General features: G+C 41.8%; 1 protein-coding gene and 1 long non-coding RNA gene across 5 annotated transcripts in view; both read right to left on the bottom strand.

The window, feature by feature from the left end:
- Nucleotides 1–3,593, bottom strand: part of RAPGEF2 (Rap guanine nucleotide exchange factor 2) — a 186,593-nt gene extending 183,000 nt beyond the window's left edge. For 2 of the 3 annotated variants that reach the window (XM_032108470.1, XM_032108471.1), the window contains exon 1: nucleotides 3,442–3,592. In XM_032108470.1, the coding sequence (XP_031964361.1) occupies nucleotides 3,442–3,510 (69 nt within the window). In that variant the 5' untranslated portion in view covers nucleotides 3,511–3,592. Of the gene's footprint in view, nucleotides 1–3,441 lie in introns of all 3 variants that reach the window. The other variant, XM_032108462.1, reaches the window with a different exon arrangement.
- A 1,043-nt stretch (nucleotides 3,594–4,636) lies between these two features.
- LOC116444672 overlaps nucleotides 4,637–14,797 on the bottom strand; it is a 21,676-nt gene continuing 11,515 nt past the window's right edge. Inside the window, exons 3-7 of one of the 2 annotated variants that reach the window (XR_004240438.1) lie at nucleotides 14,425–14,569; nucleotides 13,183–13,268; nucleotides 12,925–13,072; nucleotides 9,925–9,992; nucleotides 4,637–8,032 (exon numbers count right to left, since the gene is read on the bottom strand). This is a non-coding gene — a long non-coding RNA (uncharacterized LOC116444672). The remainder of the gene's footprint in view (nucleotides 8,033–9,924; nucleotides 9,993–12,924; nucleotides 13,073–13,182; nucleotides 13,269–14,424; nucleotides 14,570–14,797) is intronic. The other variant, XR_004240437.1, reaches the window with a different exon arrangement.

Genomic DNA, 14,797 nt, shown 5'->3' with positions numbered 1-14,797 from the left:
TGCTCTGCTGTATTGAACTGCCTTCACGTACCACACCGGCAGCTTCCAGAAGCAAACCTTAGGCATCTAACATACATAGGGCACACATCAAAAAACTACTTGCTGCAGACATCACTAAGTGGCATGAAAACAGTGAGCAGGATGCAGGGTTTCTGAAGTAACTAGCTATTCACATACCACGCCATGCAAATGTGTTGTTAGGATAAAGAAAGATTAAGGCTCAGTTTCTCTTGTTTGAAAACAAAAGCAGCCTTATTTTTTCAGGCCAAGCTACACCAGTATAAAGCTGCATGCTTTCTAAAATGGCCTATGATGCCAGAAAGAATTTGTTTTGCAAAGACTTAAAGCTGTAACAGTCCATGCAAGAGGACCTTAGGAGAGAAAAAAATAGATTGCTATTACTCACAGCTTAAGGGCATAAAACCATTTGTAATTTATGAACATTTAAAAGTTAGATTCCCCAAAGTAGTTAAATTAACTTCCTAGTTCACGTCTTCAAAGAGAAAATGAATAGTTTAATACAGCAATTAAAGAAGAGAGTTACACAACAAGCATGTTAAAGTACAGGCCACATATATATTCTTTTTTTTTTTTTTTTTTTTTAGCCAACAGAATATTGAGTTGTGATTCACAAAATTCAGGAAACCCTGTAAAGGAGGATACATATAAAGTTATGAATTTACAAAAGCAATTGCAGAATACACTGTTTACCTCAAAGAAAAAAGAAAATCAATCCAGTCCAAAATTACCAAGAGATTTTTGCACTACAGAAATTCATACCAAGTTAAGTTTGCTTTCTCCAACACTGTTTATCAGACCTACTCCTCAAAGCTGTACATACTGGCTATCATTCTGTCACTCCTCTCCTCTGAGCCTGCAGTGAAGGCATGGTGCCAAATTTGCACCCTGGCAATCCAGGGTGAACAGTAATGTCAAACAGATATTTACCTCATCGTGATTTGGGAGAAGTTGAGCCCCAAAGAGTTTGCTAACATAAGTAAGAAGCAAATACACTACTAACATACTTCGCTTGCTATTTCCTGTACTGACATGAATATGATAAATATATTTTCTCTTTTCAACCCTCTCTCAACTTTAAAGAAGCCTTATGGCTTCTCAAAAGCCAAATTAAGTAGCTATCCTTTGGAGATAACATAGCAAGGACAGGAAAATACAAGTAGAGAGACAATAAAAAGTTACTTTAAGGGAAGAGGGAAAAACAAGGTCTTTGTACCTTTCTACGTATTTTTTTCCTTTTCACTTAATGATGAAAGATGATATGCATACACATATTTCTTTCAAATTCCAATACTGTTGTAAAATAAAATCAAACTTCCTGAACAGAGAACCAACATTAGAAAAAAAAACCCCACAAACTCTAACACACACAATTCAACACAAGCCATTTACAAAAATGCCAACCAAGTTTTCTGCTGCAAGCCCAGTCTCCCCAGCAGCAACAGGAGGACACGTCTGACCACCAGTTTCAAGCATTTCCAGTGCTAACAATACACTGTATTTCCCACAAATTTGGTCTTATTTGTGGATTATTTTGGGCCAGTGTCGGTTTCATGGATTTAAGGGTGGGCTTTTTTTCCTGTGGCGATTGCCACAGCAGGCTGCCAGTGTGCTGATTCGGGAAGTTTTACAGCATTAACGCAGCCCTGGTGTTCCCAATTTAGCTCTCTGCTCCGCGCCCTTCACATGGGCTTTATCCCTGCCTTTATTCAGGCTGGATTCTTCACTGCATCACTTCTTGCTTTCCGCCTTTTTGTGTTTCTTTACTATCCCGTCTAGACAGCAAGGCCAACTGGCAAGGACATGAGAAAGTTTAACAGTTCACATGGCACAGATGATGCCACAGGGGAAGCGTCATCTCCCAAGCCCAGCCTGGTGGCCCCACAGCCTGACCCACTGGTTTCTGAGCATCTGCCAGCATCACTCCTCCTGAACACCCCATCATGCTTCGACAACCATGTCCTGAGGCTGGACACTGCCGGTAGGCTCCCCTAGCTGGAATCTATGCTTCTACCAATGCAAGTGACCTCGCTACAAGTTTGCAGAGTGTCTTCCCCAGGAGAGAGCACTCAGCCTCCTTCAGCTTTCACAACACACTGAAGGGCTGGGTCCAGCACTGAAGGCAAACAGACATTTGGAAAAGGTCAAACAAGGACAGAGAAACAAGTTTAGCACCACAAAAACATGTTCCAGAAGCAGCTTCCTTTTTTTTTTATAAAAGAAAAAAAAAAATAGAGTTGTCAAAAAGGCATGCCACATACGACGCCTATGCAAGTCAGTATGTTTTTCCATGAGAAGTTTTATTCTCTCACACATATGCCATGAGCATGGGGATAAAAATAACATTACCACAATGACGTATCTATAGTAGGAGGAATGACTTATGGGTGCTGACCGAAAGTCAAGGTTTCCTCTTTGCCCCAATTTGAAATAATCACCAGCCAGTCAGATGCCTGCCAAAACAATCAGTAACAGCATCTCTTCCCCAAAACCCGAATACAGGGACTGCTCAGAAGGCAGGACAAGCCTTTAGAAAATAGGACAGATGGCATTACAACTCCAAGCAAAGTAACTCCTTGTATCATTAGCTATTGAACCGCGGCTTGATGTGGGGATCAGTGTAAAGCTTATTAGTCTTTAGACAGTTGGCAGCAACAGCCACTGCAGCAGCCGTTCGGGAGCAGAAGGAACTCATTCAGTTTAGTTGTTTTTCAGGTCATGTTAAGTCAAAATGTTTCTGTACGCACTCCAGTCCCCAGCTTAACCTTTCTCAGCCTCTCTAAGCGCAACTACGCTTACAAACAGCTTCAACACACACTCCTCTGACAAAGAGGGCTCCAGGAGCCCGGCGCAGGTATCTAAAAAATTCCTGCCTGGTGCCATTGTGTAAGGATTTCACCCTACTTTGGAGAGTAAGGACTCGCCAAGAATACCACTGACCTCAGCCCCTACATTATGAAACAGCGCTGCCAGCTCCAGCCAGCTATGTGAAAGTAGGGATTGAATTCAAATCCAGAGCCACCCGTACTCCGGGGCAATAACAAAACACACACACACACAAAAAAAAAAAAAAAAAAAAGGAAAAGAAAAGACAAAACACACCACCGAAAAATTATACTCTAAGTTCATTTTTCATTTTACCGGAAGCAACCTCCAAAACAAACCCAGCTGGCGTTTCTCCTCTCCTTCCCCCAAAATTAGGGAGTAGGAGGAAAGTTGTCGCGCTAATGCGCGTCTTCCCTTCCCGGGAGCTGCTGCCGACCGGGAATTCGGCGCTGGGGAGCCTGGCGGGGGCTGGGAGGGGGGGTCGCGCTCCCCGGAGCGGGGCCGTGGGGCTGCCGGGCTGCCCCGGCCGGGGCTGCGCGGGGCGGGCCCCCCATGCCGTGTGCGGGAGCCGCGGGTCCGCGGGGAAGGGGCGCCTACCTGGGGGCTCCGCTCCGCCGGGTTCTTCATCACCGCCTGGCGGAAGCTGTTATCCACGTAGGACGCCATCGCGCCCCTGCTGCCTCCCGCCGCCGCCCGGGAGGCGCTGGGGGAGGGCGGCCGCGGCCTGGCGCTGCGCGGCCGGAGCGCTGGGCGAGGAGCGGGGAGGCGGCGCGGCGCGCAGGCACCGCGGGCTCAGCAGCGCCGCCGCCCGGAGCTGGAGGCGGCGGCCGAGCCCCGCCGGTGGCAGCGGCGGCGACAAGGGCTCGGCGCTCCCTCTCGACCCGGCTCTACGCCTCCCGCTGGCCCGCTCCGCCGCATCCCCCCGGGCACCGTCGTCGCCTCCTCCCTCCTCTTCCTCCTCCTCCCATCCGGGCTGATGGGGGGCTCCGCGCCCGCCTCGGCGACGGGGAAGTTGCCGGCTCGGGGAGGCGGAGCGGCGGGGGGCGGGCCGAGGCGGGAAGGGGGAGGGAAGGGGGGGCGGGTCGCCGGGGGTCGCGACCGGCGGGGTCCCCTCCGGCAGCAGTGCCTCAGCATCCTCCCCCTGGGAACGCATCCTTGCCGGGTTTAACCACAAAAAAAGATGTCTGACCGGCTGCCGCCATGGTCCCGAGGGACGCGCCTCAGCACGGCTTCGGCGGTGCTCCCTATGGATGGATAATGGTGTTGGGCATTTTTTTTTTTCTAGCTGGACGCTAGAAAAAAAAAATAAATAAAGACTTGATCTGCTGGATCTAGTGACTTTGGGGAGGCCACCTGTTGTCACGCTTCTCAAAAGTAATCCGTATCAGCCGGCTGTCCCCTCTGTCGTTGCTATATGGGGTAAAAACGAGGAAGGGGAGGGTGTGAAATCGTTAATTTATCACTATCCCGGGGGTTATCTAGCGGCGGATTCTTCTCACGTGAACTTGAGTTTTTAAAGAATAAAGGGTCTCGCAACATGGCTGATTTTCTTTGTTTACCACGACACCAAGCACGTCTCAGCAGCAGCCTGACAAACGCGAATCGTGGAAGTATTATTAACGTGCCATTAAGGACGGGGTAATACTATTAATGTATTTGCTTTCACAAGTGATGTGTACCCTTCGCTGATACGGATCACGCAATGTAAATAATGTCAACACTAATAAATCTGTTTAATTCCCAGTCACTAGCAGTCACATTTCAATTCCAAGTAAGGTAGTGTCATCTTTATTTGATTTTTTTATTTGTGAAAATTCCCAGGGATAACCATCTTTTCCTTTCAAACCATTCACTGCTAGTCCCAGGAGAAAAAATGTTACACTTTTAGACATAAGTGGCTCTCAAAAATGCTGTGCCTTCAGACAGTAATCTACTAAACCTACTGAATTTCTAGATATGGCTCATTAACAAAGATAGCTCTTTGGGCTAATCCCACTCGTATGTGTCAGCAAAATATTTTTGCAGTAATACCAATTATTCTGGGCAGATCTTGGGAAAATACTAGGGAGTGCTCCACATTCTCTACATTTTGCTGGTTGGTGCTTACTAGAAGTCCTTATGGGGGATGTTTTGGTGGGGTTTTTTTTTGTAACAGATTGGTAATGTCATGTCCTTTGCCCTGAAAAATAACAGTTTAAATATGCCTCGTGTTCGTCATCCAGAGTTGATAATAATTTCTTCAAATTAATCAAGCCTGCAGCTATAGAAAAGTGCCAGCTTTTCCGAAGCTCTGTATACCAATCCGGAGTGCTGGAATTCCCTTTTCTTGTGGGGCATATGTATAGGAGGAGTGCCACAGGAATGTGAGGAATGCTCTCTTGGGCTTCACTCCTCAATCACTTCAGGGCACCCATTCCCTGCTGCTGCAGCCTAGCTTGGCTGACATCTTTATATCTCTACATCAAAACAGAGCTACCCACTCTATTTTAAAATGCAATTATCTTTCATTTCAGACCTATTAGCTGTAACAGCGTCGAGTCGAGTGTTTTGCTCTGGTTAATTTTTTGCTGTGCTGTCTGGTAACACAATACTTGTGATTTATAGGGATATTTCACTTCAGCGGATGAGTTCTGGGGTCTCTCATTGTATTCTGATCAGTGTCACAAATCTCGATGGTTAGAGGTCTGTGTCAAAGGCCTACCCCACACTACATGAATTGTTATAAATGGGAATGAATGAAAGAAGAGAATTGTACATAGAGAACTATGTACAAATATACTCAACAATTTCTCAGTAATATTTAAGGATGTGTTGTGTTAACACCTTTTTTAGTGTCTGTAAGCAACATATTTGTATAATGCAAATGCTTCTGATTATTCATATCCTCCATGGTGGATATTAGCCTATCCTTTATGCTAGGTTTTTTCTCTTGCTGAAAGTAGTCTAGTTATTTCTGAATAGAAAAAATAAAAAATAACTCAGTAAATAATCATCATGATTCAGAGAAAACATCGAGCTATCTCCAGAAACCCCTATTTTTCATTACAAGTATTCAACAAAATATAATTTACAGTGGCAAAGGTTTTTGCAACTTCCATTTTCTCTTAAGTCTCACTGTCTTCCTGTTTTCCAGCTTCAACAAAAAATCAGTATGATTTAAAATACACATATATACCAGAACATGCCATTCATTTTGCTTATTGGTTACTCTTCCGGCTACATTATGTAGCCTTATCCATATTTACAATGGATTTTTTTTTTCCTGAGGGAGGGTGTTTTTCTGGTCATGTTAATACATTAAACAGGTTTCCTACCCATCTTACACCAGGAAACCAAGAGTTAACTATATACATGCAGTACCTATAGTGTTGATATTTCAACAATACAAAAAGGCTGCAACAAGAAACATGACAGCTCAGCACAATATCTTTTTGGATAGCTACAGCTGATCACCATGTCGTTTTAGAGAAGTATTTTGCCTTAGAAATAACGAGTATCTGCCCTCCTGAATATGTCCATTTCTTTCAAGTGGTAATTTGAAATGGTCAGGTCAAACAGTTACTAAAATGCTAAGAAAACAAATTCAGCAGTTCTGGGACCATTTTTTTCATTTGCTAAACCTCATTTTTAAGAAGATGCTCACACTTTGAAAAGCTTGCACTTGACTTAGCCACATGGCTTTGAATCCATGACACCTGTAACTAGTCACCCACGGTTAAATGCTTGGTTTGTGCCAGTCTGCCCTGGTAGGAAATAAAACATTGCCACTTTGAGGGAGTTTAGTAAATTATGTGCAGTCAGTATGGTTATAAGCCCAGGGATGCTCTTTTCTCCCATTTCTCTGGGTAAGTACTTGTTTTCATCTATCTCCTTGAGATGGCATGGCAGCTGAAGCAGATTCATGCAGCCAAACTCCAGCCCTCAGAATTGCCCCTCTCCTTCCCAGCTCTCTCCTGGCACCTTCTCAGCAACCATAAAAAGATATTTCCATAACCATTCATGGAAGCAGACAGTTACAGAGGAACAGAGGTATTGGCCTGGTGAACCCCTTCAGAGCTGACCTTGAGAAGAGCAGCCATCCCCTTTGGACTGGGCAGAAGCCAATTTTGATGGATTTTAAGTCAAAGATGAATTATTTTAGGTACAAGTAAGGCCACTACCAAGGGGAGACAACTTCTTTTGCATAAGATTAGCTTCTATGCTCTGTCTTTAGGGATGGCACCATTTCCAAGAATGCTGTCTCTCACCTTTTGGGATTTATAAATGGCTGGGATTGCTACCATTTGCAATTCCATTTTTTAGTATCTTTTACAATATGATGAAGGGCATGTGAGTTTGTTTGTTTGGGTGGTTTTACCTGTTAATTTTTTACACAACATCCTCTAGTTATTGTGTCTATTTGTCAACAAGCATTCACTTATGTATGGGCACAGTATGTAAAAACAACTCTGCACCCCTGATCCAGAGGGTAGGGTAGAAGGATATCAGTGGTTTAACAGTCCATAGTAAAATAATCCTTGAATGTTTACCATAGGTTTTATGATCCTTTTATACTCATAAGATGTGTGAAATTCTAAAAGTTACAAAAGAGAACTAGGCCTGTGCCATAAAAGAAGAACCATCCTTTTCTTTTTTTTCTTGAAGGAAAAACAGAAGAATTTTTGACTACTATAATGCATTTCATGCATTTACTCAGAATTTGCCACTATTTGCACAGCCGCATTTGGGAATATTTATCATTAATCTTCTGCCATAGCTACAAATGTATGCAAACCAACTTTAGCTAGTTAGATTAATACTAGCAGCAACAGCACATGCCGTCCAAGTATTTACATGATCTGGGAGAGGAATTCACAGTCCACACAGTGTTCCCTTCGGCTGTACTGATAAAGGTGCCCAAACAAAAGGGAAGGTGGCTGTGCTGCGGCAGCACCCAGGAGGCATAGCCGGAGGCCTTTGCTACACACTGAACAAATTAGCAGGAACTCTTGAAGGTCAAGCCCGTGTTTCTGAAGCTCAGGAACATCTCTACAAACTTCCTTTGTGCTTGTGACCATGGTACAGGTCTGCCCCTCATCCCTCAGGAGTGAAAGTGATGATGGGAGGTGACTGTGAGTCTTGTATCCCAGTACCCCCACTGGGAAGGTGGCTCCAGATGTCATGTCAACACCTGCCCCAGCTTCTCCTTCTGTGAAAAGAGACACAAATGTAGCAACTAAACCTCTTAGGTATTCTGAGACATAGAGGAAGCACTGCAAAGTGCTGCTTCTAGAACAGTAGCAGCAGCATTTTGAGGGTTTTTTAAACAGAAAATGAACCACAGAGAGAAACAGTGAAATAGAATCTCTTGTCATTATCAGGACGTGAGGCGAAAGAGGTTGGTTCAGTGGGATGGTACAAGGCACACAGCAGTAAGTCAGTGCTTCGGGCCTGGTGTGCCCTGGGACAGGCTGCCAGAACAGAGAGATGCTCTATGGTGGGTCTCAAATTGCACCTGCTACACAGTGGCAAAGGTATCAGAGAGACTAAAGCCAGTGTCATTTTAGATAGATGACACTTTCTGAATAATGTATAGGTTAAAAAATGCACTCCACTCCTTTCCAAATAGGCATCCACAAACTAACGTAGGTAGGATATACACAGGAACAATTTCAACTGTTGAATGTATATCATAAGAGTTTCATGATCTATGTATTTGGTGTCACATATAATTCTAATAATACATTTCAGTAAATGACAGGCCAAATAAGGAAAAAAATATTTCATTCTTACTCATAGCCTTTGAAATTTAAATTAAAGCCCAAGCTTACCTTTCAGTGTTCTGCTTTTAAGCCAATATATTTCCTAAAAGAAAATACAAGCGTACTCTTTCTGAAATAACTGTAATTGAGTTGTTTAATCTTTTGAAGTTCCTACAACCCAAATATTACATGATTGTTCCAAAGTATCAAAAGTGGAAATTGTCTAAAAGTCAAATATAGACAGGATTACTATTTATTCAAAGCTGGCCAAGCCTTTAAAATAATTTAATTCATACATATTAATGATAGATAGCCAGATGATCATTAATATCCAATAATACTGCTTTTCATAAAACACTAGACGATAAAGTTATCTAATAGATCATGCAGAATGATAAATAAAATATGTACAGCTCTGCTAGGAGAATGAAACACTTAGGAACTTTATTCCTGCACCAAGATATAAAATATTTATATGAGAAAAAAATTGTTGTTAACATTGCTATTAAGACCTCTCACTCTAAATGTGCTATTTTCAGTATAAGGATTCTATACTAATTGCCTTATTTTCACTGACTGCCATCAGAAACCTTTTCTTTTTCTTTTTTTTTTTATAAGTCAGCTTTATTATATATTATATATGACTGAAGCATTTGGCTTCAGCTTGTACTAGCTGTTTCAAAAAAAGTATGAATATATTTATAACTTTTGGCATTACTGCAGGGCATTATTCTACAAATTAAGTTTACAGCTGGTAGCATTTTTCCATAATGAATTATTGATTCATTATTCCAGATATTGCTCGTCCTCGCTCCAGCACCAAGCACTGCTTACTGCACTGCTAAGTCAGCCCATGCTAGAGCTATTCCTTGGACTGAGTCCCCGAACGCCACATTCCTGTCAGTTTTCACCTCTTTACTCTTGTCACCATCTTCCACAGAAATCATCCACGCTCTTCCCTGCTTAACACACTCTGGTGAATCACAAACACGTCCCAACGTAATACTCCTGGCGCTTATTAGAAGAGCATTTGCATTTACATTGCTTCCTAACAACCTTTATAAATTATTGCCTTGCCTTGAAATTAATAGTCATTGTGGATAATGTTTATGTGGCTCAGCCTTCTTCATCCTTCAGTCACCATTTAGATCTGTTCAAAGCATATGGGGATGTGTGGGTGTGTACTTAAGTGTGTACTTACTCTGCTGTGCATACATATCCTGGCAAAGCATATTCACACCTATATCATAATGTGACAAGTACTAGGTACCAATTTAAATGGATAGCATCAGCTTTAAGTTCAGTGAATTCTATAAAAGTCGATATTTTTGTTACTTACAAATTAGTGATACCACACTCCATCGATTTATGTTGAATCTATTCTTGCAGGAAGAAACCATCCAGTAACTGGAATAAAAGAGTTTTTAAATCTAATTTTACAGTATCCAAAGAAAGCATATTCCAGGTAGATGGACACTGAATTAAGCTACCAAGGTGATCTAAGCTTATTGCAAAATCATCTTGATCATTCTGGACAATTTAATGACAACATGCCTGACCTCGTCTACGCACAGCTCTTCACTGCATCTGTATTCAAAGAATACTCTTAATAGACAGACCATAAAAAAATACACACTTCAGGTTCAAAACACTATTATGACCAAATTTGTTTCACAGACTCTACAATCTCTGTTAATGTGAGAACTGAAAATTAGTATTTTCTATTCCTTTCGTTTTGTCATGAACTTAATACAAAGAGGTCCCTATTTCCACTCTAACCTTCAGCTTCTGTACAAATGCATAATAAATAACAAATTCAAGGATTAAATTTAGCTGCAGCAAGAAATCCTCCAGTAATACAAAAACAGACATGAAGGACCAGACAAAAAAAAAGCAGTACTGCGCTCTTAAGCAGTCACTAGCTCTGAGGCAGAAGTTTACACAATGTATTCCTTGTGTTACTTGGATCTAAGACAGACAGCAATAACTTATCACTTTCCCTCAGGGTTTTTATGTTAATTTTGTTATTTGTTTCATTTATGTAACAGATACTCATAATACTCTTTAAACATTCAGCAGCTAGCTGTGATAAACACCATCTTCCTACTCCTGCAACAACTGATTTGTGCTGAGAACATTCACCACTGCCTTCTTGTACCACTGCTGGAAAAACATGGGAACACACTGCCTGTTTCACTTTTCCTTTCCAGAAAAAAAACTAAAACTAAGAAGAAAAAGCCTCTGTCTTTGTTGCTGTGCTTAGCAGAGCAAGTAGCAGAGGGATGTTGCAGACGAAGATCTGTAGCCAACCAAGTATATCTTGTAAATAAGTTTTCTAGGTCAGGAAGAGAAACTGAAATGTGGGAAGTAATCGGACAGAAAGAGGTAGTTGAATGCTTTGTGGCAAATAAATGACTCTCTGGAAGATGTAACTTTTGAAAAACATAGGAACTCTTAAAGATTTTGTTTGGGGGAAGCTCTTTGCCAAGAATTTTCCTTTTTTTTTTTTCTTTTTTTGTTAGCCATTTAAAAGACTGCTGACATATGCTGGCACCTGACTGGCATGACCAGAGCCCTGTGCGCTGCCACAGTAACCACACTCCTGCTATCCATATTTAGATTTTATCTCTCTTCCTTCAGCTCAAGCTACCTGGAATGGAGACAGTCCTGTGTATTTAGTCTTTGGGATAAGGAAGTCTTGAAATACTTCACAAGTACCCTCCTGCAAATAAACTGGAGGGTGGAGATCGGCATCCACATGCTCTTGTTTGTGCGCAAGCAGCATTCACATGAGGAGGCAGACTCTTCAGTGGGAGAAGGGCTGGGGTGGATCATTCTCCTGCTTCAGCGTGCCTTTGTTTTACAGCCCAGGTCCTCGTCTGATTAAAGCCCCTATATTTCAGTGAGACCGGCAAAATCCTGCTAGTTTAAAACAGCTAAGGACCCTGTCCTTGTCTCTGATCCCTGCAGGGCTCGCAGGGAGTTCTCACAGTGCTGCAGCAGAGGATGGTCTCTAGCTAAAAAAAATAATGCAGTGCTTGAAACCCCCAGAAAGAGAGACCTCTCTGACGTGCACTCAGCTGTGCCCTGGGAAGAGGCGCATGACGAACAACAAAACAATCTTGCCCCTGTTTGCCCGATGGCGACATCTGTGTCTCGTTAGCGACGCACGAACTGCTAAAATAGTTCTTCTCTCAGGTGGAAGTGAGCTGTATAACTTCATTCCGTTGATGTGACTAGCTAACAATGTTGCCTCAAGCCTTTGCATTACTACTGCATTCAGGTATGAAGTTAGATTCCTCTTGCTGTGAAGCAGAGGAGTTGAAGTACAAGAGAAAATCTCAGCTTTAATTAATCTGTCTTGGTCCCTTGTGTTACAAAAATACTCCCAGTGCTCCAGAAGTTAAGTATTTGCATGGATACTTTGTTTATTTTCAAATAGACTTTCTGAAGTTTTATTTGAAGTACCTGTAATCCTTAACCCACACTCATCACTAATATGCTTTCAGTGAGGGTCCCTCTCACTTTATATGCAAATCTCTGACCCAGATAGTGGGTTGATATTCCTGGACAGTGTAAATACAATTGATTAAAAACACGTATCAGTAAGTGGAAAGAGGGACCTTTCAAGCAAAAATATCACCCTTTTTTTTAAAACCATCAATAATGGTACAGGTATTCACTTCATTTGAATTTGGAGAGCAATACTGAAGCTAGGGGAAGTATTTTCCTACTGTGGTTAATCTTAAAAGATCTGTGCACATGGGAATTAAGTTCCACTTCTCTTTGTGGGAGCCTCAAACCTGAAGGTTCCATGACTAACCTTGTGGAAAATAAGAAAGGAATTGTAGGTGGATGAAGATGTGATGGCATTTGAAAAAAAATGGGCTACAGTAGCCTGAACCCATTCTGCAATGCTTGCAGATCTTTGTAAATTTTAAAGAGAAATAAAAGTACTGAACATATCCAAAGCAATACATAGCTTTGAGCTATTAAATACCTCATGGTTTTGCAATGAGCACATGTATGTCTTTTCCTCAAAACCATGCAGGTAAGTTGTGGCCCTGAAAAAGCAGCTCTTAACCTTAAACCCAAACGATTAAGGCTAAATCATGTGGTATCTCCTCCCTCTAGCAGGCAGTTGCAACTCTTTTGAAGGCAACTGAAAATGCTTAATTGGCCTAGATGCACTCACTTGCACAATTATAAAGTGAAATAGGGTAGCTGGCATTAAAGACTAAGGATGTAGAAACCATAAAAATGTGATAACTTGTTCCACTTGTAATTTCCCTTAAGAAAAATTTCATTAATTTATGTGCCCATCATTTTCCAAATTTACCTGAAACACTGTATAGTAGTCATAAAACCAGAAAATAACTTGCTTTTCCTTTTTCTCCAGAGTAGTTTGTGGGGCCAGATACCTTTCCCAGTAAAACAGGAGGGAGATAAAATCAAATGTAGAAGTATTCTGGAAAAAAGTAAGAAATCTTTCTTGGGGTTAAAAAAGCATGACTACTTTATACCATTCCTTCACCCTACTGTATGCAGCACCAAGCATGCAGTCCTACCTGACACACCAGAGAGTTCAGTTACTTACAGTCACTGTTTTTCCTGAGATGCTGCAGAGTCCTTCATTCAATTGACATAACTATGCAAGAATTTACTCCTGGAAAAAAAAATTATCTGAAAGAAAGCAAAGCTTAGTCAAAAAATAGGGAAGATAGAACAGAATTAAATATACATACATAAATATACACTTACTTGAGCCTATAAAGCTTTACCCTCCTTGGGTCTTGGGCTAGACAGGCTGTTTGCAATCTATTTACCCAGAAAGCAGAAAGTAGGTTCATTTCTGTGAAGCAAACCCTTGTGCCTGTAGTCTGCCCCAGCTAGCCCCTGCTTCTATTCAGAAGTGCCTCTCCATCTCACAGCCTTATTAACTATTCCTTATGGAGCCAAGTTGGCTGCTGTTTTCCCAGCCAATTTTTCCAGCTACCTATGCAGGCCCTAAGGCCCACCAAGGCTGCAAAGCCCTTTAATGATGGTTATCAGACAGCCTTCGAGGTCTTGCCGACCTAGTTTAGAAACCACATCCCAGAGTGTGATCTTGGCCAGGTTATGTACACTGGTCAACATTGGAAACTTCACTGGCTTGTCTGTGCAAGGTAAAGCACATCAGCATAGCCATGCCAGTAGAAGCTCAGTGCAAAAACATAATTATAAAGACATCTTTTACAGCTACAGCTTATTTCAGCCTCCTCACTAAGATGAGGTACAATGTTACAAGAACTTTCAGTGGAAGGGAGTTCATACTGGGACTGTTCAGGTTACTGGAGCTGTTTTAATTATAATTATGCAGTTAAAGCAGAAGAAAAAATAATCCTGCACTGTCCTTTCAACTGAGAAGGCATTTTTCATCATTCTTCCTATAATCGTTTCCCTCTGTTTTGAAGTATGGTTTGAGGCAAGTGCTCCAAATCTTCTATCAAATTTGACGATCCCTGTAGGCTCCAGTTCTGCTGTATTAATTGAAGCTTAGTGCAGTAGCATATTTGGCCTCATAAATTTTAGAAATGCTGCATTTTTATCGAGTAGTACTACAACCTGAGATACATTTTCATTTTTGATGTCACTAATCACTTCTTTCATGGGGGAAGACATGTTGCCATGGTGAAATCTTTTAATTTATTTTTTTCATAGGAACACATCACAGAAGAGCATTAGGAAAGTGTAACTAACTCCTTCCTTTATAATGCTTACTGTGCAATACGTCTTTGAACAAGTTACTAACATGTGTCCCTCCTTGTTAGAATACATCTAACTAAACTCATGCACCTACCTTGTAGGGGTGTTTTGAGGGCTGGAGCTTGTAAAGTCCTTTTGAGGATGAAAAGCATTATATGAGTATTGAGCACTAATCTCAGCCATGTGGACAAGCCGCGCACATTCGAAGTAAAAACCTTTCTAATAACATCCATCTGCATCTTGAATACAAGAAAGAAATTGTAAGACAGCCTGTCAATGATCAAGGCTTTTTCATGCAGCTCACCCTACTGTTTGGCAGCTGGCCAGCTCAGAGAGCCTACAGAGGAAAATGGCTCCAAAGGAAAAAACGAGCATGTTAAGCAGAGGACAGCTTTTGTGAAGGGTGAGAAAAAACAAGACAAATACCCTCGAATACTTAAGTGCTCTCTGGTACATGAAGGAATGAA

This window comes from Corvus moneduloides, chromosome 5 (genome assembly GCF_009650955.1).
Source record: "Corvus moneduloides isolate bCorMon1 chromosome 5, bCorMon1.pri, whole genome shotgun sequence".
Taxonomy (NCBI): domain Eukaryota; kingdom Metazoa; phylum Chordata; class Aves; order Passeriformes; family Corvidae; genus Corvus; species Corvus moneduloides.
The sequence above is the reverse complement of the archived record's forward strand: the minus strand, read 5'-3'. Positions and strand labels throughout refer to the sequence as shown.